A 26,040-nucleotide genomic window follows, 5' to 3' on the forward strand; every position below is an offset into this window, starting at 1 on the left:
CAACATGCAACCATTGTTGTTAATCTACTGTTTGAATTATATTGAAGCAATGTTGATACAAACTAGAGGTGCTGAATAACTTCCACCTGGTTCTTTACAAAGAAAAGTTGGGAACTCTTATTCTACCATACAAATTACAATTCTATTTCATTCCCTTGGTCAAAATGTTCCAGTTCAGGATGGTTTTCCTGTATCAAACATGCAAGAGACAGTCAATATATTGGTACATTGAGGGAAATCATACTTCCAGTGATCTACCATAAAAATATGACTGAAGTATTGATTTATTATTTTAATTTTGAAATTAAAAAAGACCAGTGTTAAGATAAAATTCAGTTTAATTCTCAAATGTCCAAGTATATTCTGGATTTCATTCAATTCCATCTCTTAAAGGACTTTGCTCTCTATATTACGTTTGTCCATGGCTCAATGCACATACCCAATATGTAGGTTACAGTGATGTTCACATTGTTAGAGCAGCTTAGTGTCACACTATGACAGATCACTGCCAATCGTGTTATATTCTTGAATTATACAGTGAACCCAGGCATCCATTCTTACTTATACATATTATAGACTTTTGTACCCGCCATATTTAGATAATGAATTAGTACTGTACCCCAGTATAAACATGAGCCAAGGCTGAAGTTTAGAAGATGTCTACACATCTATTGCACTTTACTGAAATCCTACTGACAATGCAGACATTGAAGTATTCCTTATATCTCATGGCACAACATACAACACGACCCACAGGAGATAGTGGAGCAGTACAGTAAATAACCTCCCCATCCAAAAATAGAAATTTAATTCCCTGGTTGACCATTACAGATGATTTATCTCAAAGTCAAATTCAAACTATTTGAACTGGATCTTAAACTCTCAGATAACCCTGTGACATGACCAGAAGTTATCTTCTCAATTCAAGAAGTTGAAATCAAAAATCAAATCCTGAGCATCCAATTAACTTTTAAAATACTGCTTGTTAGAGCTCCACCACAACTCCAATTACCAAATTCTAAGATGTACCATCTCCAGAAAAGTTTGTTTGACAGAAGTTGCACTGTTATTCCTAGAATAAAATCCAGCAATGGAGGATACAGGGCAGCTGCTTCTGAAGGTAGTGTTAAGTAATGAATTTAATTCTTTATCTCTTTGGATCCAGCACATGAGATGACAGTGCACATGTAATTCACTGTCCCTCTTTGAACAAGAGCTCTCAAAACTCTACATTCAATATAACACAATGTAGAACTCCTTATGAAGGGCTTGGTTAGTTTTTGTGAGAAAGATCAGAAGAACTTTGATGAAGCTGCTGGATTTCTCTGCAGGCAGCCTTCCAATTTATGATAAAATATCAGTGATGTGAGGATAAGAAGAGTCAGCGGTTTTGGGGGCATTTTATCCTGGTGTGTCCCGGCTGATGGCACAACCCACAGGTCCGTGGCTTCTTTGCTGTGGGACCATTCTGAAAAGAATTTCCATCCCGCCGATTACTTGTTGAACCTGAAAGGTAAAAAATAACAGAACTAGATCAGAAGATCAGAACCTTTGAACATCCCAAGTACTCTTCCATTTGTGAATGACCCTAAAATTAGGTGCAGACTGAAACACCTATTCAATGGCACTCAATAGTTAGTTTTTAAATATTTAACTGCAGAGGCCACTCACAACTCTTAACACATCTCAGTCAGGTCAGTTAACCTGAGCATTACAGCAGCCCTGCCTTGGCACAGAGAACTTTAATAACATATTCAAAGGTGGTTTACAAATGCAACCTTTGTTTCAATAAGTAGTAAATCATATTGGGAAATGTACACATCACTCAAAAACATTAATCGAAGCTGGGCCACATTGGCTCAGAGCTTTGCATTATAAATCACAGGACTTTAGATGGCAATTTAGAAGCTTAATTTTCCCCAATCAGTATTGTGCACGGTAATTGGTAATTAAATGAGGATATTACTGATACTGTCCAGTCATTATGGTGCAGCTAAAGAAGCCACTGCCTCACAATGCCAGTAATCCAAGTTTAACCCTGACACTGGGTAATGCTTCTGTAGAATTTGCACATTCACCCTTGAATAAAGTGGGTTCCTCCAGGTGCTCCAGTTGCACTCCAAATCTGTGCAGGTTGGTAGCTTAATTGGCCATTATGTTTAGCAGTGATGCTTCACTACCAGATAAACTCAACGCCTTCTATGCCCACTTTGAAAGGAAAAACACAACTAGAGCTGTGAAGATCCCTGCTGCACCTGATGACCCATTGATCTGTCTCAGAGGCTGAAGTTAGGCTGTCTTTAAAGTGAGTGAACCCTCGCAAGGCGGAAGGTCCCGATGGAGTACCTGGTAAGGCTCTGAAAACTTGTGCCAACCAACTAGTGGGAGCATTCAAGGACATTTTCAATATCTCACTGCTATAGGAGGAAGCTCCCACTTGCTTCAAAAAGGCAACAATTATACCAGTGCCTTAATGACTATCGCCCGATAGCACTCATATTGACAGTGATGAAATGATTTGAGAGGTTGGTCATGACTAGACTGAACTCTTGCCTCAGCAAGGACCTTGCCCATTACAATTTGCCTATTGCCACAATAAGCCAATGGCTTTCCACATGGCTTTAGACCACCTGGACAACACAAACACCTACGTCAGGATGCTGTTCATCGACTATAGCTAATTAAGAAGTTGCAGAATCTGGGCCTCTGTACCTCCCTCTGCAAATGGATCCTAGACTTCCTAACTGGAAGATCACAATCTGTGCAGATTGGTGATAACATATCCTCCTCACTGACAATCACACTGGTGCACCTCAGGGATGTGTGTTTAGCCCACAGCTCTACTCTCTATATACATATGATTGTGTGGCTAGGCATAGCTCAAATCCCATCTATAAATTTGCTGACAATACAACCATTGTTTATAGAATCTCAGGTAGTGACGAGAGGGCGTACAGGAGTGAGATATGCCAACTAGTAAAGTGGTGCCGCAGCAACAATCAGGCACTCGTCAGTTTGACGAAACAGCTGATTGTGGACTTGAAGAAAGGCAAGATGAAGGAAACACATACCAATCCTCATAGAGGGATCAGAAGTGGAGAGAGTGAGCAGCTTCAAGTTCCTGGGTGTCAAGATCTCTGAGGATCTAACCTGGTCCCAACATATCGATGCAGTTATAAAGAAGGCAAGACAATGACTATACTTCATTAGGAATTTTAAGAGATTTGGCATGTCAACAAATACACTCAAAAACTTCTATAGGTGTACCGTGGAGAGCATTCTGACAGGCTGCATCACTGTCTGGTATGGAGGGAGCGAAAGAAGCTGCAGGAAGTTGTCAGCTCCATCTTGGGTACTAGCCTACAAAGTACCCAGGACACCTTCAAGGAGTGGTGTCTCAGAAAGGCAATGTCCATTATTAAGGACCTCCAGCACCCAGGGCATGCCCTTTTCTCACTGTTATCATCAGGAAGAAGGTACAAAAACCTGAAGGCACACACTCAAGTGATTCAGGAGCAGTTTCTTCCCCTCTGCCATCCAATTCCTAAACGGACATTGAAGCTTTGGACACTACCTCACTTTTTTAAAATATACAATATTTCTGTTTTTGCATTTTTTAAAATCTATTCAATATACATAATTGATTTACTCGTTCATTTATTTTATTTTTTTCTAGATTATGTATTGCATTGAACTGCTGCTGCTAAGTTAACAAATTTCACGTCACATGCCAGTGATAATAAACCTGATTCTGATTCTGAAGCTGGGGGTAGTAATTGAGAATTGGGGCAAGTAAAACATTGAAATTAATGTAAAAATAGTGCAAATGGTGTTTGATAATTGGCATGGTTTCTCTGCAGCATGTCGCTGTAACTCAGTAGTGAAACTTACCACGTAAAGCATTCTCATCAGCCCATTCGAAGAAGCCACACTGCTGTTCTCTGGGTTTGGAGCAGGTGTGGAATGCCCGTCCCTTGTTGGGTCCGTCTTTCTGTACTGTGCGTGTGACAGCTGGCTGGTTGCACATGCACACTGCTTCCCCTTTGCCGGATGTCCCTCTGCTTTCAGCTCGACGTAAGTAGCCTGCATCTGGGGTCACATTCCTTCTGCTGACAGTTCCTCCACGACTCCCTGATTCTTCAACGTCCTGGTCAGCCCACAGAAAGAAGTCGCATGTGCCCACACTACACTTGTAAAACTTCCGTCCCTGGTTTGGTCCATCCTTGCGGACAGTCAGAAGCAGTGCATTTTGGCCACAGTTGCACACAACTACATTATCATCACTTGCCATCGCTGATTGTACAGTCCTGGATACTCGGCTCATGGACACAGTTGGCACAGGCAGATTTGGATTGTTATTCCTACTATTTACGCGATCCCGCAGCTGCAGATTTGGATTGTTATTCCTACTATTTACACGATCCCGCAGCTGATTCTCTGTTCTGTTCTGTGACAATTGGTTGGCAGTTTGACTGCTTGAATGTGATGCTCCATGTAAATACCTCAGGTCCAGGATCTCCCTCAACATCTCATCACAACCCCCAATGCAGCCAACGAACTCCAAGGGGACTAAAGGAGGCACACTGCCTCGTTTGAACTTAAACTTTAACCTGAAAGTGTAGAACAAATAAAATGATTATGCTTTCTCAAAATAAAACTATTAGGTTTAGATTCTGCTACTTTAGTCATTACCTGTGAACTGGGTGTGGTTTACAAGTGGGACAGACGCTCTCATCCCTGTTGACCCCAAGGACAGAATCAGGAAACCAGACCGCAGACCTGCAGCTTGGGTACCCCGTACATGAAAGGTAAAACCTGTTGTCAACACAAAGACACAGTGAGTAATAGTACTAGCAGTGCAATTGGCCAACACTGTCACAGGGTGACACCTCATCATGGCAACAGAATAACTGCTTTGCACATCACCTTTAAAGTAGTAAAATAACTGAAGTGTTTCACAGCTTTGTTTTCAGACAACATTACAGTGATGCACATGGTCACAGAGGTGGGTTCGTATGGAATTAAAGAAGATTTACAGCGCCAGAGAGAAATCTGGAGAGAATTTCAAACACAGAATTCCAAGTACCCCTTATCTGAAATGCTTGGGCTGGAAGTGTTTTGGAGTTTGGATCTTGGAATATATAATGAGGTGGCTCATTTCTGACTCTGAATTTATGTGCTACTGGTAAACAGTCTTTATCTTACACTTGTTCATCACACGTATCTACTTAGCAGTAGAAATGATTACATACCATTAATGTAATGAAAATATAATGTGTGTAGGGTAAGAAAAGCAGCACAGCAGCATCGGGAGAATACCTGAATCAACCGTTGAACCACAACAAACAACGGTAGCTTTTCAGTCTCCACCTATGATGCCGTGTTTTTGTATTTTACTTTTTCGTAGATTTTATGCAAGGTATAAAAACAATCAGCATCATAGACTTGTTCTGGTGCTAGAATTTCGTGTTCAGCAGAGGGTTTAAAAATTTACTTTTACTTAAATTTTTGCAACCAGCCTGTTGAATATTCCCAATTGCCTTCAATTTTCAGTTCGTCGTGGAGAATCTTTGCTTGTTTCATGATCAGCACACTGTTAAGCAGCCTATGTTCACTCTGATGCTGATAATACATGATTTCACTTTAAGCAGTGTTTTTCAACTTCTATTAACTTCTGTTCATCGCATATGCGATGTCACTTCTCAGAACTGTCTGTGGTGCTCAGAGACCTGCACATCGCCAGGGAACTTCCCCAGTGTCTTGTGGAAGTTTCCCACTTGTGACATTCAAAAAAAATCAGGTTTTGGAGGTTTGTGGATTTGGAATTTCGGATAAGGGATACTCAACCTGTATAAGCTTAACTCATTCACTCCAGTAAGAGATGAAACAGTTGCAGATTTAACTTGGGGAAGCAAAAAATGATGAGTGTGGAGCTCTTATTAGGTTTAATTTTCTTATCTATTATGTTCTCTCCATGCCCCCCAACTGCCAAAACCCAACTCCATACTAAATTCACAGAATTACTTCTCCACAACCCCCAACATTTGTGTGTTCATTGAATTCCTCTTCCATCTTACTGTGTTCATAGAACTCATTCTTGCCTCTTACCTAAAGCTTCCCATAAACATACTGAGGGGCAAGGTATGAACTATGCAGATTTATAGCAGTGTCTGAAACACGAGAAGTTGAGTTAGGAACTATGGTAAACAACACACAATTGATTGAAAACCTCTCAAGAATGGATCTGCTCAGTGCTACCACAAGGCTAGTTTCTTGAGGGGCTTTCACTCCGTGGAAAAGAGTAGCAAGTTCACTGGTAGAAATGCATACACAACAAAAAGCAGAAAGAGAACTAGAGAGGAGACTGTAAAGGAATGGGTGTAAGGAGCTGGGGGCAGGGGTACACATAGAATATGTACATTAAAACTGGACCTCTGCATCACAAGGGAATGAATAATGAGCTAACCAAAGAGAAATTAATAGTTTTTATATGGTCTCGGAGCATCAGGCAATTGAAGCAAAGGTGAGTACAGTAAATGAAATTAAAGAGCAGATCATCCATTAATGTAAACAAATAGCCATCAGGCTCCAAGAAGGAAATTACCACTGTCACTCCAATAAACTGGAGTACATATGCCAACCTCCTGTTCCTGTGAAATCCGCCTGAGGAGGAGTACTGTCAACTTCCTGTCCCAGGTTAGCAGCTACTTACCCTCCATCTCTCTTTGGTTTGAGAACCATGTCCCTGCCACACTGGGGGCATTTTCGAACGGGTTCTGAAATCTCCATCAAGAACTCTTCAGATTCTGTGAATTCTGTCCTTTCTCCCAAGTACTGTGAAAGAGCCTCATCCAGCCTATCAAAACAAGACCAAACATCTAGTCTGTGAGCTTCATTTTCAGAGTTCGGACTAAAAACAGTCTGCATACTTCTTTCCCAACATCACATACCCTGGGGACCCTCCCTGGTACCTCCTGGTTTCAGTAGCACCAATGGCGTAACTCAATGCTTTACCAGAATATTTTGTGTTTATTCCGTACTCTTGATGTATTAACCTTGTCAGGTATTTCAGAGGCAAAGTTCTCGAGCAGCAGGAGGCCCAATAACCAAAATGTATCAAATGAAATAAAAGAGAAAATAGGTTGGCACTTAAAATCAGGAAAACATGTTCACAGTGAGGAATTGAAAGGTGACAAGGGGGAGCAAGAAATGGGAGAATCCTCAGGGAGATGGAGGGTTCATGGCCCAGCGATGTAGGCATTGGGATGGTCTGCTGTGAGGGAAGACTGAAGTAGAGGAATTGGACTACCAAGATAGGAGGACAGTGAGTCTTCAAGATGAAAGAGGAACAATGGAGCAGAAAAGAAGGGTCCATTAGAGTGCAGCAGGGCCACCAAGATGAAGACATTCTTGGGAATATGCCAGGGAGAATGAAGAATGGAGTGTTACCAATTGAGAGGGCAGTCAGGGGCAAGAAATGGAGCTGTTAAGCTACGTGGGAGGATGGACGGCTGGGTGGGGTAGTTCTGGTATTCCTTAGATGGACTCTAAAATTAGTGGGGAAGTGGGGCCTGGCATGGCATGGCAGGGAAAGGGATAGAAGCCACCAAGGGAAAATCAGGGTAGAGAATTACCATACCTAGAGTGGTAGCTCCGAAGTAGATGAATGGGGATGGTAAACTGGAAATGGAAGGACAGCAATGGGAGGTGCCGCAAGTAAATGATGGAAAATGAGGAGTGAGAAGGGTGGGGCAGTAAAAAGAATATGACTGCACAAAAAAGGAGGCACTCTGCACCCTTCATGGGATGGAGTAAGACAGCCGGGGCTGGGGAGACCACCAATATGATAGGGAGAAAGAAGTGGCCACCAACTAGGAGGAGAGCTAGGAGGAAGAAGTAGGGGGGAGGGAAGAGAAAACAAGGCAGCAGTAGCAACAAGGGTGAGCGGAGTGCCACAGGACAAATTAGTCACCGAGTAATACAGCAAAGTAACAGGTCCTTTGGCCTAAGTGGTCTATGCTGACCACGTCATCTTCCCTATTGTTCCCAGATACATATTGCATGTTCAGCCGATAACCCTCTGAACCCTTCCCCTCCAAGAATGTAAAATGCCTCTTTAATGCTGCAATTGTTGCTGACTTGACCACTTCCTCTGGCAGTTCATAGCAGGTACTCATCACCTGGCTCACAATCATCTCTTAAACTTCCTTTCCACATATTCTTTGATATCCAACTTGTCTGCTTTGATCAAGGATAAAATAATCTGGTAACTACCTTCAAGCCCATACTAAAAATAATACTAAAATACAACAACAAAAAAGGAAAAACTGGAGTCAGCTGAACTAACCATAATCTTATGAGATTGTAATAAAACCCACTGAGCCAGTAATGTCCTTGTTGGAAGAAAATCAGCTGTCCTAACATTTGGCTTCAGGCCCATGTACATATAGCTGACTTTTAATTCTAAAATGACCTTGCAAAACAGCTTTGAGACTGCAAGACCATAAAACACAGAAGGAGAATTAAGCCATTCAGCGCATCAAATCTGCTCAGCCATTCCAACATGGCCAATTTATTATCCCTTTCAATCCCATTCTCCTGCCTCCTGCCCGTAACCTTTGATGCCTTTACTAATCAAGAACCTGTCAACATCAGCGTTAAGTATACCCAGTGACTTGCCTGCAACCAGTCTGTGGCAATGAATTCCACTGATTCATGTCTCTCTGGCTAAAGAAATTCTTCTTCATCAATGTTCTAAAGGGACATCCTTCTATTCTGAGCCTCTACTATCTGGTCCTAGACTCCCCCACTATAGGAAACATCCTTTCCACTTCCATTCTATCTAGGCCTTTCAGTATTCATAGGTTTCAATTACATCCCCTCTCATTCTTCTAAACTCCAGTACAGGCCCAGGGCCATCAAATGCTCCGTATATGTTAACATTTTCATTCCTAGGCTCATTTTCATGCACCTCCCCTGAATCTCCTCCAATGCCAACACGCCCTTTCTTAGAAAAGGGGACCAAAGCTGCTCACAATATACAAGTGCTGTTTGACCAATGCTTTATAAAGTCTCAACATTACAACCTTACTTTAATATTCTAGTCCTCTCAAAATGAATTCTAACACCGCACTTGGCTTCCTCCATTACCGACTCAACCTGCAAGTTAACTCTTAGGGAATCCTGCACAAGGGCTCGCAAATCCCGTTGTACCTCTATGATTTCTGAATTTTCTCCCTATTCAGAAAATAATCTGCACATTATTCCTTCTACCAAAGTGCATGATCATACACTTTCCTACACTATATTCCATCTGTCTCTCCTTTGCCCATTTGAACTTTAAACATTTTCCCAATCTGTTTAAGCCCTTCTGCAGACTCCCTGCTTCTTCAACGCTACCTGCACTTCCACCCAGCTTCTTTTATCTGCAAACACAGCCAGAAAACCATCAATGCTGTCATCTAAATAACTGAGAGTCCCAACCCCTGTGGATCACCAGTAGTCACCAGCAGCTAACCAGAAAAGGCTCTTTATTCCCACTCTTTGCCTCCCGCTAGTCAGCCAATCTTCTATCAACGCTAATTTCTTTCCTGTAATACCATAGGCTCCTATTTTGTTTAGCAGCCTCATGTGCGACACCTTGTCAAAAGCCGTCTGACTCACCTTTGTCTATCTTGCCTGTTATTTCCTTAAATCATTCCAAATGATTTGTCAGGCAAGATTTTCCCTTAAGGAAACCATGCTGACTTCAGCCTATTTTATCATGTGCCTCCAAGTATCCCAAAACCTCATCCTTAATATTGGAATCCAACAAAGTTTTACCTAACTTTACAAGACAACAGAAGATGAACAGTACATGGCCACTTTGTCAAAGACACTTGTGAACCGAGAATATTCAATTTATTACACACTCACTTCTTTGCTTTTGTCACGGCTTCGATGAATACTTGCTTGTATTTCTGAACATACTCTTGCAGCACACTAAACTTGTCCTTCCGCCCCTCACAAACCAGTTTCAGATTCGCCTCAAGCTCTGCACGTAGATCTGGCTTGGACATCTCGTATCCCATGGAATCATATCCTGCAGTAGGAGCACAATTGTTCACAAACGTAATAAACAGAATCTGCAGGAGGACTTGAACAGATTAGGAGAATGGGCAAATATGTAGCAGATGGAATACAGTGCAAGGCATTGTATGGTGATGCACTTTTGTAGAAGGAATAAATGTGTAGAATATTTTCTAAATGGGGAGTGAATTCAGAAATAGAAATGTAAAGGGACTTAGGAGACCTCGTGCAGGATTCCCTGAAAGTTAACTTGCATGTTGAGTGAGTAGCAAGGAAGGCAAATGCAACGTTAGTGTTCATTCTGAGAGACTAGAATACAAAAACAAAGGAGTAATACTGAGGCTTGTTGATGAGTAAATGTGTTGGTAATGATGAGATTTCAGTAAGTGTGTTGCCCACTATTGTGAGCTGTATCAAAGGAGATGATGAATCAGCATACAGGAGGGAGATTGTAAACATGGCTGAGTGGTCTAATAACAACAACCTCTCACTCAATTTCAATAAAACTAAGGAACTGATTGTAGACTTCAGGAGAGGGAAACCAGAGGTCCAAAAGCCAGTAATCATCGGAGGATCAGAGGTGGAGAGGGTCAGCAACTTTAAAGTCCTGGGTGTCACTATCTCAAAGGACTTGTCCTGGACACTTTATATAAATATTATTGTGAAGAAAGCAAAACAGCACCTCTACTTCCTCAGGAGTCTGCAGAGGTTCAGCATGTCATCAAAAACACTGGCAAACTTCTATAGATGTGTGGTGGACAATGTGCTGATTGGCTGCATTATGGTCTGGTATGGGAACACTAATGCCTTGGAGTGGAAAATCCTACAAAAGGAAGTGGATTCGGCCCAGTACATCATCAGTAAAACCCTCCCAACCATTGAGCACATCTACATGAAACTTTCCTGTAAAAAGCAGCATCCATCATCAAAGATTCCCACCACCCAGCCCAAGCTTTTATCTCGCTGCCACCATCAGGTAGAAGGTACAAGTGCCTCAGGACTTGTACCACCAGTTCAAGAACAGTTACTAACCCTCAACCATCAGGATCTTGAACAATGGGATAGCTACACTCATTTAAGGACATGGATATATTGTTATTTCATAGTCATTATTTATTGCTATTTATTTATATCTGCACTTGCACTGTTTGTTTACAGTTGCTGATGTTTAAAGTTTACAGATCCTGTTCTACAGATTTGCTAAGTATGCCTGCAGAAAAGGAATCTCTGAGGAAAGGAATACAAAGGAGTTGTATGTGGTGACATGTATATACTCTGACAATAAATTTTACTTTGAACTTTGTTGGTCAGACCACATTTGGAGTATAGTGAGCAGTTTTGGGTACCCTATCTAAGAAAAGATGTGCTGGCATTAGAAAGGGTACTGAGGAGTTTCATGAAAATTACCCTGCGGATAAAAGGGTTAACATATGAGGAACATTTGATGGCTTTGGGCCGATACTTGCAAGTTTAGAAGAATGAGGGAGGAATCACATTGAAACTTACTAATATTGAAAGGCTTAGGTTGAGTGGAAGTGGAGAGGATGTTTCCTATTGTGGGAGAGTCTAGGACTAGAGGCACAGCCTCAGAATAGAAGGATGTCCCTTCAGAACAGAGATGAGGAGGAATTTCTTAAGCCAGAGAATTCATTTCCAGAGATGGCTGTGGAGGCCAAGTCACTGGGTATATTTAAAGCAAATGTTGTTGATTAGTATGTGTGTCAAATGGTACAAAGAGAAGGCAGGAGAATGGGGTTGAGAGGAAAACTAAGTCAGACATGATCGAATAGTGAGCAGACCGCATGGCCTCCTTCTGCTCCTATGTCTCGTGGTCTTGGAAGCTCCCAAGCTCAGCTGCAAAAGGAGGATTGGGCATAGGACTAGCAACTCTATCCCATAAAAACTTACAGAAAAGCCAGCAGAAGCTCCAAACACCTCATCCTGGGAGAGGAAGGACACATCAAGAAGATGGGCTACACCTGGGACAGCTTGAAAGATTGGCCCACGACAGAGGACTCTGGTAAGCTACTGTCTGAATCCGATGTTCCAAGAGAGGTTGTTGAGTAAGTCTTACGAACTTATGGATTGTCTTTATTGTCGAATGAACAACAAATAATTTTTTACAAATCTAGGGCTGAGAGTTGTTTTCACAGGAAATGTCTCACGTTGGCCTAGAGCCCAAGAGACAGTTGCAAGTACACAATGTTGGATGTGTTGGTTTAGACGGTATTAATTGTTATTTTCTTTGTAGTTTGAACTTTCTCATGCCTGCTTGTATTTTATATGATTACTTTACCTATATACATGCAATTGTTCAGTATGTCCCCTGGTGGTCACAGTATGTATATGCAATTGTTCAGTGTTTCTCCTAGCGGTTACAGTTCTTTGTATTATTCTGGAAGCTTCTTGGGTATCGCATGAATTGAATAGGGGTTATCTGATTGTTCAATTCTTATCTACAAATTTGAATGTAATAAACATACTTCGAACACCTGAAAAGGTTTGCCACCACTGGGGGGGGTAACATATTAAAGGGAATAGAAGATTGGTTAGCGTACATGAAATAGAATAGGCATAAATGAGTTTTCCTTGAATGATAAGATGTCATAAGTTGTGTTCCACAGCGAGCAAGGCACCATCTTTTAACAGTTTAGCAAAATCACTTAGATAAACGTATCTAAGAGACAAAGATAAATAATTTACATCTGGGTAACTTAAAAGAGTATAAAATGTGGGGGAAATGTGAAATTGCCCATTTTGCTAGGAAAATTAAATATGTAAATGGTGAAAGATCGCAGAACTCTGAGATCCAGTGGGATCCAAGCATCCTCTTGCATCATTAAAAAAAATAGTATGCATGTATAGCAAGTAATTAGGAAAGCTAACAGGGTTCTTGCTTATTGCAGAGGAGAACTGAATACAAAAATAGGAAGTCTGCGCTTTGGTTATTTAGGGCATTGATACCATCACATCTGGACTGTACGTACAAAACTGTACAGATTTAAGGTTGGTTGTAATTGTGTTGAAAGAAGTGTAAAGGTATACCAGACTGAAATCTGGAACAGGGATATTGTCTTATGTTGAAAGATTAGACAGGCTATGTTTGTATCCACTCTAGACTGGATTAAAACATATTATATCATGAAGTGTCTTGGTAGTGTGGACGTGGACAGGATGCTTCCACTGCTGGGAGAACCCACAACCAGGAGTCACTGTCTAAAGAAACAATAGGAGGCCACCAATTTAAGATAATAACTAGGCAAAAAAGTTTCTTCCAGAGCACTGAGAGTTTTTGGAATTCTCTCCCTCAAAGGGTAGTGAAATGAAAGTCCATGGATATTTTTTAAAGACATGGATAGATGGAGTTTTTATAAGGCAGGTGGTGAAATGTTAATGGGGTAGAACTGGAATGTGGAGCTGATGTCACAATCAGATCTCATGAAGTGGCAATCTAACTAAGTGGCCTACTCTTGCTCTTAATTTCTATGTTACTATTCCTTAATAATTCAACAACAGTGAAGTTTATCTTTATGTTTTAAAGCATCTGCATCCACATCTCATAACTAGAAAACTGTCATTTTTGGGCTAGCAAAGCATTGAAGTTTGCTGCAGCCAGCCAGCTGCATAGTCAGTGCCTAAGGATTACAACAAGCTTTGAGAGGTCACTTCTTCCATCTCAACAATCATTGCCCACCAAACACACCATGGCATTATTTGCAGAGATTTCTATACATCATTAAAATACTCAAATATCATTCAAAGTAACTCATGGTCACAAATGTCATTTTTTAAACTTTTTTTTTAGTGCCAACATCATGGAAGGAAACAGACAGGCCCAGTGCGCAGGGTTTATAGTAAAACAGTATAAGAAATTGTTCCATTCTTAAAATTGTTGGTGTAAGTACTTACCTTCCACTAGACCCATTCCCAATTCCCCTGGGAGGAATCGTTGATCTGGAGTCAAGCCCACGTACATTCGGGATTTGATCGTCTCAATGTGCTCTGCATGAGTGGCATCAGTCCCTGGAAAAAAAAAGCAAATACACATTAGCGACACAGCTCCACAGCATAGGTTTCTTACATGTCATATTCACTCCCAGTACTGGGGCATTGAGGGCATGCCTGCACCTACCACAAACCCGTCAATGAACCCAATTCATTGTCACAGAGGGGTATAGCATGGATACAGGCCTTTTGACCCACTGAGGTCATGCAAACCTTTAACTGCCCATTTACACTATTCCCATCTTAATCCCAATTTTATTCTTCCATGTTTCCTCTCCAAGTCCCCATCAATTCTCCCCACATTCTATCACTCATCTGCATACCAGGGCAATTTACAATGGCCAATCAACCTACTAACCCATATCTTTGGATATGGGTGGACACTGGAGGACCTGGTGTAAACTCACACAATAACAGGATGAATGTGCAAACTCCACCATGCAGATGGTCAAAACGTGAAAATGGCTTCACTCAAAATCAGAGTGATCTTGCCTTCTTCATAGACATGAAAGTGTTTGGTGTCTGTCCACTGCAGAGTACAGCCATCTCATCTTAGACTAAGCATAGAACCAAAAACCAAGGTCAGCATGATATGGGGTCACACCAATCAATGTATACAGTCTATGAACACAAGATGTGCCAAAATAAAGAGATCTTTTTTTTTGAACTTTTTTTTAATTGTTTTCAAATAGTTACAGAATAAATGTGTATGAAAAAAAAATGTTACCCAGCCCCCCTCCCCTTAACCCCTCCCCCCTAACATCCCTATTAAAAAAATAAGAAAGAAAGAAAAAAAAAGGAATGTCTGGATATTGGAAGATCCCCACATGCTCCATGGAGTTCGTAATAACTTTAGTATATATATTTATTTCTTTCCCCAAGTAACCAATTATTTCATCTTCGGAGCACCTATATATTTAATCCTGTCTTTTGTAAATAAGGGCGCCAAATTTTCAAAAATGTTTCAACAGGCAATTAAACAAGGAGTCCATAAGTCAAGACAAAAATGGGAAAGTGATTTGAATATCAAAATTGAAGAAAAAAACTGGTCAAGACTATGTCTTGAGAGTATGACAAATACAATAAACGTTCGATTAAGATTAGTGCAATACAATTTTTTACATCAACTATATATTACACCACAAAAAATAAATAAATTAAACCCAAATTTATCTGATCAGTGTTTCCGATGTAACCAAGAAATTGGTACTTTTTTACATTCTACTTGGTCTTGTTCTAAAATTCAACCTTTCTGGACAAATTTAAGAGTTTTATTGGAACAAATTATTGGAATACAACTTCCACACAACCCAATATTACTTTTACTAGGTGATATTGAAGGGATAAAACCGATATCCAAATTGAATAAATATCAGAAAGAATTTATAAAAATTGCATTGGCAGTAGCCAAAAAAGCTATTGCAGTGACTTGGAAATCGGATACATATCTAAGTATAGATCGTTGGAAGAATGAAATTTATGGCTGTATTCCACTTGAAAAAATTACTTATAATAAAGAGATCTTGAGCTTCAGACTAACCTATGCCATGCTTCTCCATTAGAGCAATAAGATCCGCCTCAGTCAAAAGCTGGGGTGGACTCGTCTCTCCATCGACCATCTCAATAGTGGTGGGCTGGAACTTGTTCCCTCTCTCATATACTGGTATAATCTAGAACAGACCATTTACTTTAAAAATACAGGAACTCTCAAACAAACAATTTCTATTTCCCATTTGAACCACAAATTCCTTATGTGAAAATCAGGTAGATAGAAGAGATTCAAGCATTGTTTTTGATTGTATGGACAATGCAGTTATACCCAAACCCAGTACATTTTCCATCCCCATCCTGACATACACTAATCATAACAGATCCATCAACTGAATGTCACTGGAATTCCACAGAGACTGGAACAGGCACACCGCCTGTTCAAGAAATGTTGTAACTATCTAGCGCATAATCCAGAACAAATAAAAACATTTGATGATATTGTGTCTCAAAATTTGATCATTTGGTTTTACTCTTCCCCCCTGTCAAAAAGAATGAAAGTCATTTCCCTAACCAGATTGTATCCTGCAATATAATAAACCACACAATGCTAGAATGGTATGGAAGTTGTCCTGTCCACGACCAGAAGAAGCTGCAGAAGATCATGAACCTAGTCCAGCACATCACACAAACCAATCTTCCATCCTTGGACTCACTTTACACCACACGCTGTTGGAGCAGTGCTGCCAGGATAATCAAGCATTAGTCCCACCCAGCCAACACACTTTTTGTCCCACTTCTCTCCAGGAGAAAGTTCAGGAGCATGAAGATATGTACGGCCAGATTTGGGAACAGCTTCTTTCCAACTGTGATAAGACTGCTGAACAGATCCTAACCCGGATCTGGGCCGTACCTTCCAAATATCTGGACCTGATTCGCACTACCGTACTTCCCCTTTTCTATTTTCTAATTACTATTTATAATTTAAATTTTTATTATATTTACTTTGATTTGTACTTCAGGGAGCACGAATCTCAGAAACAAATATCACTGTGATGATTGTACGCTCTAGTATCAACTGTTTGGTGACAATAAAGTATTTGTATTGCATTGTTGAATCAAGGAAATGTTAACATCATTTTCTTCTTTACACAGTACCTTAGCATTCCATTTGTCATATGGATAAACCTCAAGATAATTCCGTGCAATGATCATAAGTCCATGAGCAACAAAACGTTCTCCTGCAATGTCAATTTCTACTGTTGTTTCCTGTCCCTGTGCATCCTGGGAGCAACATGCCAGAAAGTGTCGGACAATAAACTCATAAAGACGCTGCTCAGTTCCCTAAAAAGAAAGAAAATGTTTAGTACAATTACAATTATTGATTCTAAAGAAAAGCAGTCAAATCTTTTCAAACTCAAGGAGGCACAAGTAGTTTAAGGACATGCTTGTTATGTCCTTCCCATTATCCCTTACCCCAGGATTTTGCAGACTTCCTCAATCTCCAAAACCATTCTTTGAGATACCCCTAAACTGATCTTTGTTCAATAAGATTTAAGACTGCTTAATGTCATTTCCAGCACACCAGTGTAAAGTACAAAATGATTGTTACTCCGGATCCAATGCAGCACAAAACAGAACACAGTAATAATAAAAGAAAACTTTAAACATTAATATGTAAGATAGCTTATAGACATGGATTGATTGTATGTCCATAAAGTGACACTAGGTACAGGAGTGTCTGTATATCAGGTGACTGATAGGATTGAGAAGGTAGTGGTGGTTGGGGGCATGGAGGTGTTGATCAGTGTTATTGCTTGCAGAAAGTAACTTTTATTTTGAGTCTGGTGATCCTGGTGCAGATGCTACGTAGCCTCCTTGATGGCAGTGGGGCAAACTGTCACTGAGAAGAGCGGATGGGATCTTACATGTGGATGTTACTGGCCCTTTTCCAGCACCTTTCTGTATATACATCCAGCTGATGCTGGCTACACATTAGGCAGTTCTGACAACCTGTTGTAGAGCCATCCTGTCCAGTGCAGTTTCTATACCATGCAGTGATGCAGCTTGATAGGATGCTCTTTACTGTGTATCTGTAAAACAACATGAGTATAGATGTGCATAGTTCTGCCTCCTCAGAAAGTAGAGATGTTGGTGAGCTTTCCTGATAATGTATAATGTGTTCTGGGACCATGAGGGGTTGTGTGTGATGTGCACTCCCAAGAGTTTGAAACTGCTTGTAGTTTCCACTGCTGCGGCATCAGTGTAAAGAAGGGAGGAGTGTCCCACTAACAGCAGAAGATATTGGGAGTGAAGCAGTTAAATTAATGCAACTGTAACTCAGATTTGAAAAGACAATTTAATAACACAAATTGAAATCCTACTCCGGCTAACTACTGAATTACTGTAAAATCCTATCTGGCTCTCTGTCTTCAGCTGAAGAAAAAAACAATCATTAACCAGTCTGGCCTATATGTACTCCAGACCCATCAACCAGGTTGTCAAAATAGGCCAGGCAAGTCATATAGTTGTGTCATGACACCATCAAAGAAGTGTATATAACCAAATGAAGCACCTAACATTGACGTATTTACTGAATTGGGTTATGGTAAGGTTGCTTCCAGTACAATCAACATTCCACAATGCACCCTATGTTACAGCAGTTTGGTTAATGGAAATTCATCCAGATGGGATTCAAAAATCACTACCAAAAGTTTGAGATACGGAATAAAAATTCACACTTACGGAAGTTATGATGAAGAAAACTAACAACACACACAAAATTGAAAAAACACAGATTTTGTCAAGTTTGCATTAAGGAAAATCACAATGCAGAGGATTTTCTAGGAACACAGCACTTTTGTATGGGAGAATGTACTATAGATGGTTCCTCATGAGCTGTGTCTTCACTGGATCTGTCCCACGGCCAAGCAATAAAACCCGGCATAGTTATCGTCCCAGAATCATATTTTACAGACAATGTGCCATATCATCTATCACAATCTCCAGATATAGCACATCTAACTGGCAAGTCAGACTCACTAGAACAGGTAGTATTGAAAGGGGCACAGACCCCATGAAAATACCTCCTTTGAATCTTATACAAGCTGAAATAAACATGAAAAAGAATAAAATTGCAAGCTACACATAAAATAACAAGTTACTTTTCCTGGGATTATGTCAAAGGCAAGAACATCAATCTGCAAGAATAAATTGGTGGCATCATCAGATCCTGAAGGATACAGCTGCCAGACAGGGTGTCAGGTTGCAAGTGAAATAACCTAAATGATCTTCACATCCGTCACATCCTTACATGTGACAGGTGCATCTATCTATGTTCATATTTGGTAAAAGCAACCTCAGCATATTCCCTATGGAGACAAAGCCCCATCTTCAAATCAGGAACACATTCCATTTTATTGTAGAACATTACAATTACACCAACAGGATTATCACAGAACAGATATGCTACTCAGAACTGGGATCTGAAAGGCAATGTGAACTGTCAACAGAAGAAATACAAATTACCGCAATGCATCATCTCATAGTCCTCCTGCAACCTCATCCTGAGTCTGCATTGTCTTCAAATTAAACAAGCAAAGTGGATAAGAAAATCAATTCCAGGAGAATACCTGCAGGTTGTTAGCATATTTAGTTGGATGTATTGGCGGATGGGCCTGGTCAGACTTATTTCCATTTCGAGGTCTTGGCCCACCTCCGTCCAAAATACCCTGAGCGAATGTCCCCCAGAGTGGGTCCACGGTTTGCTGCTGCACCAGAAGGGTGAGGTTGAAGTCTTTGGGGAAGATATTGGTTTCTGTACGAGGGTAGCTGATATATCTGCACAAACAGGAACAAGGAACAGTAACACACTGTAAAAATGAGCTAGGTCTTTCACATGGCAGGAATTCTGATCTGACTCAAATCTTTTTATTCATTTTATTTATTGAGTTACAGAGCAAAACAGGCCCATCTAGCGCTGCCGCCCAGCGATCCCAGATTTAACCCCAGTCTAATTACGGGACAATTTACAATGACCGATTAACCTACCGACCTGTACGTCTTTGGATTGTGGGAGGAAACCAGAGCACCTGAAGGAAACCCACATGGTTACGGGGAGAATGCACAAACTCTTTATGGGCAGTGGCAGTGGGAATTGAGCCTGCGTCACCTTTACTGTAAAGCACTGTGCTAACCTCTACGTTACCATGAATCTTAAGGAAATCGAAAGAAATTTGCCTGGACGCAGTGGTTATGGATTAATTAGCCATATGGGCAACGGCTGTGTGCTTAAATTTGTTCTAGTTATCATATACTAACCAAACCCAGCAACCCAGAGGTGAATAATTCATCTCGTCAACTATCATCAATTCCTTCAAACAGATTTCATGTTTACACTCACCATTCATAAACATAAGTCATAGGCAGGATATTTAATATACTGAATAGCTCAGAGTACACATGCAGTGGAGACATAAGCACAAGAGTCAGGAAGGATGATCTAACTGAACATTTGAAGAGATTTAAGAGAAGCAGGGAAATACAATATTGTATGTGCCCAAGGACGGTGTTTAAAAACAGGATCTCAGGAAGTTCCAAACATTGCATAAAAAGGTGCTGATGTTGCTCAGACAGCTCATATGCAGCAGCACACAGAACCTCACCCTTGTGTGTATAATTTCTCTGCTATTCTCATCGCCTCCTTTGCATTGATTTTCAACTTCTTTGAAGCCAGTTTCTCCAATTCCTGTTTGGTAAACAAAATGTTAATTTTTAAATTCAATTCAATTTTCAGCTCTTGTTCAAGATTCAAATCTCTCCTAATAGCAGTGCTCTTAATATAGTAAAGGGTTATAAGAAGTTCAATGAAGGCAAAGCAGTAAGCAAGGCTGGTTTTAATGGAAGTAACCTACAGGTAAACAGTATCTTAAAAGAAGCTTCTGAAGGTGTTAAAGGGCAGCAAAGGATCAATGCTATTAAACATCAGTATTTCATTTTGTGTAATCACGATTATCATTAATTCTGGACACCTAAAATTCAGAGTTTACAAAAATTAAACAAAATGTATGTTTTCCAATCAGCTGAGCATCATCGGCTTTATTATGAACGCAAAAGCATGCTACAGAACCATCAGACAGGAAGGATGTCAGTAACCGTTTTTAAAGCTTAAAATTTCTTAAATTCAGGTGAAAGCATGATGCTTACTTGATTAGAAACGATTTCTTTATGACCGTGTACGTGGATATTGTACGAGAGGCGCAAGAACAATAAGCAAACAATCAAAAGAGTTGGGTTCCAGGTCTCAGCCAATTCCCTACCATTCCTAGATAGTCAACATGAGCAACATCAGGAAGGCTCATATCTCCTTCCAATCCAGGGAAACAGGCTCTTCCCAGATTACAGTCGGGTTCTGGAGTTGTGAACCCGAACAATTCACAAGTCAGAAATGTGGCCACAAACCCAGTTCCTACCTGACACAAGAAGCTTGTAGCTCAAGAGGTAGACAAATCCACCAATCTCCTAAACATTTGTATGCATGTACAAGCCGTGCAAAAGCTGGGCCTTCTCAAGCTTCAAAGGACCAGTACTAGCTTAACCAAGGTCAGTTAACTAAGTATATACCAAGAATTGAAGCATGAAACTTCTTGGGTTGTATAATGGTAGTCCCAAAGTAATGATCAAAGTAGTAATATTTCATTCTTATGAAGACACACAAAATGTGAATATTTACTAATACTATTGAATGTTTAATAGGGTAAATATGTTTCAAAGTGCTTCATAAGAAGCAAAAATGTTAATGCCAAGCTCATGAGGATGTAGTTGGAAAGAGGGTCAAAAGCTTGGTCAAAGAGGTTGGTTTAAAGGAACAAATTTAAAGGAGTAAAGGGTTTAGGGAGGCAAGTAGAACCTAACAGCAGAAGTGCAAGGCATTGTGAGTCAAATCGTTGAACTTGAATTGAGGGAGTGCAAATACGTTGGAAGTCTAGAGGCCTAGATGATGTAGGTTAAAGAAATAGATAGAAGTGGATGAAACCATGGAGACATACAGCAGTAAAGAATTAAATGCTGAAACTAACACACCTAGAAGTAACATAACAGCATGTCTAAGCACAATTTTATACAAGCCTATGTTGTTCTTAAATCATTGTAGCTTTTCATAATGCAATTTGTGCTACATCCAGATAGATACACACCACAGTGTCAAGAGGTAAAGGTCTCCATTTGCTCTTCGGTTTAGTAAAGACATCAAGTACAGTAGCAACTGGATCCTGTGATCAGCAAACAAAAAAAACTAAGACAGTATATATTTAAAAAAAAAAACAAAGGCTCTACAAAATCAGGTATTACCGGTACTTTGTTAATCGCTTTATTTTAATGTCAGCCTATGGAAGCAATAGAAAAAAAGCTACTTTTGAAATCTTTTCACTAAAGGGTTGATTTCTTGTGTTCAAAGGCACAAAGTAATTTGTTTTGGCATTGAAAAACATTTACTTGACTAAATTCTCTCCCAATTTTCTCAACATGATCATGTACATAATCAAAATAATATGAATGTTTGAATATTCCTGCTCTCTACTAGTGCTCTTAATCGTGATCATCTCCATTCTGTCTATGTACTTTAATAAAAACTTGCCTGACATACATAGTTTTCTGTTTAAATCTTTTTTTAACCTTCCTAAACCTAAATTCTACCTCTACTTCCAGCCCATGAAAGGTCATCATCCTGAGAAATACTTCTTCTTTCCACAAATGCTGCCTGAACTACAAAATATTATCAAAATTATTAGCCCCCCCAGCACATCAATTACATTAACCTATCCTACAAATCCTTCTGCTTTTCCAGTTCCAACTCTATTTACATCACTTCACAACACAGAAATTTTATTGTAACAAATTTCCTGTCATTTGAAGAATTTACGCAGCCTAATTTTGCACCATTAATATATGTTGACACATCTCTTCTTGTATCCAAAGTACTGATCTCCAATTACCATAACAATATTAACTATATTCATTTGCTTCTTCAAACCAATTTTAATGCAGTTTGCTGTCCTCCCCAACCTCCAATTATTTTAGAGGTACAGAGCAATAATTGAGATAAACACATGCACACCTCCATGCAAATCTGGTAAAGTACAAGGCATGCTGTGTGGTTGAAAAGCCGATGTCGCTTCCAGTTAAATTCTACATTACCATCGTCATTCTCGTGAGTAACTGAAAGACAAAAAGAGCCCCCAATGACATATAGCAGACTAGTTACAAAAGCAAACCCAGAACCCTGACCCATCATATTGTGTAACCATGTATAAAAGCAGAGCCATGTGGCGACAAAATGATCTGAATTACGAGAATTATGTTGAAAAAAAATCTAGTTCCAGTAGTCATTACACAATTATCACCATTTGTGTCTAGATTTCTTGGATATCTTAGCCATGACTTATTTTACTGTACCTATATTCATATCCAACACTTTAGTACATAACACACTCATGAAAATTAGCAATGTTCTGCCCACCTTTTTCTTTGAAAGCAGATTCATGCTCGGGTTTTAATTTCACAGACATTCCTACTTTCCACGTGCTTTCTTTTCAAGTACCCATGTTTCAGATATAAGCTCCTATGAACTATTCAGCCAAGGGGGCAGGAAGGAGTAATACAGCAGTTTGAACTTATACTTTGTACATTTCCAGAAAGGTATGAGAACTGTACTATACCTTTGATTTTATAGAATGTTTCCTGAATAAAAGCCTGGATCGCTTTGAAACGTTCAACCACAAATCCCAGTGTTGGAAACTGGCAGCTGCCATAGCTGATGAGCTGATTTGCCAGCACATTTGGAAAAATCTTCTGTAGACGTAAGGTCTGAAACCGGGTGAAAGCAGCACCTATAAAGAAAATCACGCAGCTCACTTCAAAAGGGCAGGAGAGGGACACAAACAAAGCAACAAAAGGTCTCAAAGACACCACTGGGGAGGTGCTGGTATGGAAACAAAAGTTCACTTGGAAGACAGGGAATGGGAGAAGGCCTGATTACAGGAGTACATAGGAGTTATTGAGGTTAGGAAAAACATTACAGGAATGAGGCGATTACAGATCAGGGAGAAGATGATGGGTAAAGGGCAACAGACTGGGGGAGGAGGATTAAAATAAATCCTGGCAATAGGAATACAGATCAGAGAAGTGGCCATAATATTGGGTTGAACAACAGAGTGAATAATTTGAACCTGAACAATAGAGTTGCTGGAGGTGTGATGAAGGAAACAAACATGACAGGAGCAAGTGTGCTGTGTCAACCAATCTGCAAGTTACATAGCATTGTTTCACATGGAAAGCTCAAAGCAACCATATTAAATATAGGATAAGCCTCTTACCTATCCTAAGGTCCAACTCCTGCCTTACATCAACAGCATCGCTTACTTTCTGGTCGGGTTCCCCAAGATTCTCACAGGCTCGTCTGATGGAGTGAGGTGTAATCTCAGAAAACCGCGCTCGGAGCACCTGAAGGTTGGGCTTCACTGTCTCAGGGAGAGAGCACGCAGAGTGAACACCATTAACAAATTCAATCTTCACAAAACACATAGGAAAGTGTTTCATCAATACAACAAAGCTGTTCTGAGGATAAATAATACAACTAGGAACAGCCAAAGCCTTACCTATTCCTCCTCCATGACAAAGAGAATACCTCAGCAGAGGCCAAAAACAGGAAAAGGATAAATGCCCTGTTTCTCAAGGACAATTAAAACTATTTAAACTATTTATAGTGCCAGCTACCAACTAGTGACTAAGGACCAACAATGTAAAACCTGAGAGGTTCTAATCAAAGTGGGTGGTTGGAGGGGAGTGCCGTCAGCCAAAGAAAACACAGGACTGAGATTTAAACAAGGAAAGACCAAGTTTTGCTGTTCATTGTATTTTTACAGAATTACTTACTCAATTCAGATGCCAGCCTCATGAGTTATTTTTTGAAATAAACACAAAATACTGGCACAGCACCATCAATGCCACACAGCTATAGTACATACACATCATTGATACAGCACTGGCAATTTTCCAACGTTACATTAGCTATCTTGCATGGCTTCTGAGAGCCAGCTCAAATCAGGATTGGGAGGAATTAGAAAGAAACTGGATGCAGGCATTGCAAAGCTACAATGACTCTGATTAACATTCTAACTCTTTCTATCAGCTCTCCAAATCAATGCACGTTTTCCGTAATTTTAAAAAAATTAATACTCAAACACACAGGCACATTGAACCAGTAGAACCTAGCACCATATGCATATTTACCTGCTTTACAGACATGAACTATTTCAAATCCAATGTTCTCCCCTTCACGATCACAGTCAGTCCAAAGGATCAGAGCCTGACATTTCCTCACTTCTCGTTCCAGGGTTCTCTAGAAAGTCAACAAAATTAAAGACGTACAAAAAAGCTGGATGAACTCAGCAGGTCGGGCAGCATCAACAATAAAGTTCTGCAGATACAAAGTCACCATCCTTTACATTATCCCATAAATGACTACTTGTGCAAGTGGAGCACAAGTTAGATATAAGCATTTACAGAAGCCATTCTGCCCATGAAGCTCATGTCATCACTATCAGGAGTACGTCCAGGTATTTGTTCCCCAAACCGCTGAAGGTTTTGCCTCCACCACCCTTTCATACTGCATACCTCCTACCTGTGTACCCTCCTACACATGACATCTTCCACAAATTCATTTTAATCCTTCCTCCAATTATCTTAAATCTACGTTCCCCGTCATGAACCTCTCTTCTGAGGAAAATAAAAAGTTCTTGTTTATCCACTCATTTATCGCCTCACTTTTATACAATTACATTTCCTCTCGTACAGCAGAGAATGGGCCTTTCTCCTCATTATGTCCATATTAACCTTTGTTACCTATCTGCACTAAACCCATTTATCCTAGTAGAAGGCTGCTTTTTTATGCATTACTTATTTAAGTGATTGCCCCATCCTGTAGAAGGGTTTTGACCATTTAATCTTTTCCATAGATGCTGCCTGCACTGCTAAGTTCTTCCAGCATTTTGTGTGTGTTGGTTTTCTCGTGTTTTAAGTGATTGTCTACTTGCCTCTCACACGTAGTAATTGTAAATGATTCCACTACCTCCTCTGGCAGTGTATCCCAGGTAGCAACCACTCTATAGACAAAGTATCCCCAAGATCCCCTTCAAGTCTCACATTTCAAAGAAAACTCCCAGACCAGCCAATTGCACTTCTCCAAAGCTGCCATCATCCTTGTAAAGCTTTCCTGAACCTTTTGTTACCCTATCTTTCCTGGAGTGTGTTAAACAGAACTGTACAATGCATTCTAACTGTGCCCACTAGTCTTTCATAGTTTCAGCATTACCACCCTGCTCTTGTAATCTTTGTTTCAACCAATAGAAATTAAGCATCTTGGTAGCCTTCTTAAAGAGCTCATTATTTAACCTGCTGTCTTCAGGTGATCTGTATGCACCT

The 26,040-nt window shown here is 40.2% G+C and overlaps 1 protein-coding gene across 2 annotated transcripts in view; it reads right to left on the reverse strand.

The window, feature by feature from the left end:
* Positions 1–320: 320 nt before the first annotated feature.
* Positions 321–26,040, reverse strand: part of top3a (DNA topoisomerase III alpha) — a 31,804-nt gene continuing 6,084 nt past the window's right edge. The window contains exons 5-19 of one of the 2 annotated variants that reach the window (XM_073060854.1): positions 24,850–24,958; positions 23,934–24,077; positions 23,277–23,447; positions 22,676–22,776; positions 21,756–21,830; positions 20,226–20,308; positions 19,194–19,401; positions 16,720–16,905; positions 15,614–15,743; positions 13,978–14,091; positions 9,916–10,081; positions 6,713–6,856; positions 4,693–4,815; positions 3,892–4,610; positions 321–1,506 (exon numbers count right to left, since the gene is read on the reverse strand). In XM_073060854.1, coding sequence (XP_072916955.1) covers positions 1,382–1,506; positions 3,892–4,610; positions 4,693–4,815; positions 6,713–6,856; positions 9,916–10,081; positions 13,978–14,091; positions 15,614–15,743; positions 16,720–16,905; positions 19,194–19,401; positions 20,226–20,308; positions 21,756–21,830; positions 22,676–22,776; positions 23,277–23,447; positions 23,934–24,077; positions 24,850–24,958 — 2,598 coding nt within the window. In that variant the 3' untranslated portion in view covers positions 321–1,381. Of the gene's footprint in view, positions 1,507–3,891; positions 4,611–4,692; positions 4,816–6,712; positions 6,857–9,915; positions 10,082–13,977; positions 14,092–15,613; positions 15,744–16,719; positions 16,906–19,193; positions 19,402–20,225; positions 20,309–21,755; positions 21,831–22,675; positions 22,777–23,276; positions 23,448–23,933; positions 24,082–24,849; positions 24,959–26,040 lie in introns of both variants that reach the window. The other variant, XM_073060855.1, reaches the window with a different exon arrangement.

The sequence above is a fragment of the Hemitrygon akajei genome, chromosome 11, assembly GCF_048418815.1.
Source record: "Hemitrygon akajei chromosome 11, sHemAka1.3, whole genome shotgun sequence".
Taxonomy (NCBI): domain Eukaryota; kingdom Metazoa; phylum Chordata; class Chondrichthyes; order Myliobatiformes; family Dasyatidae; genus Hemitrygon; species Hemitrygon akajei.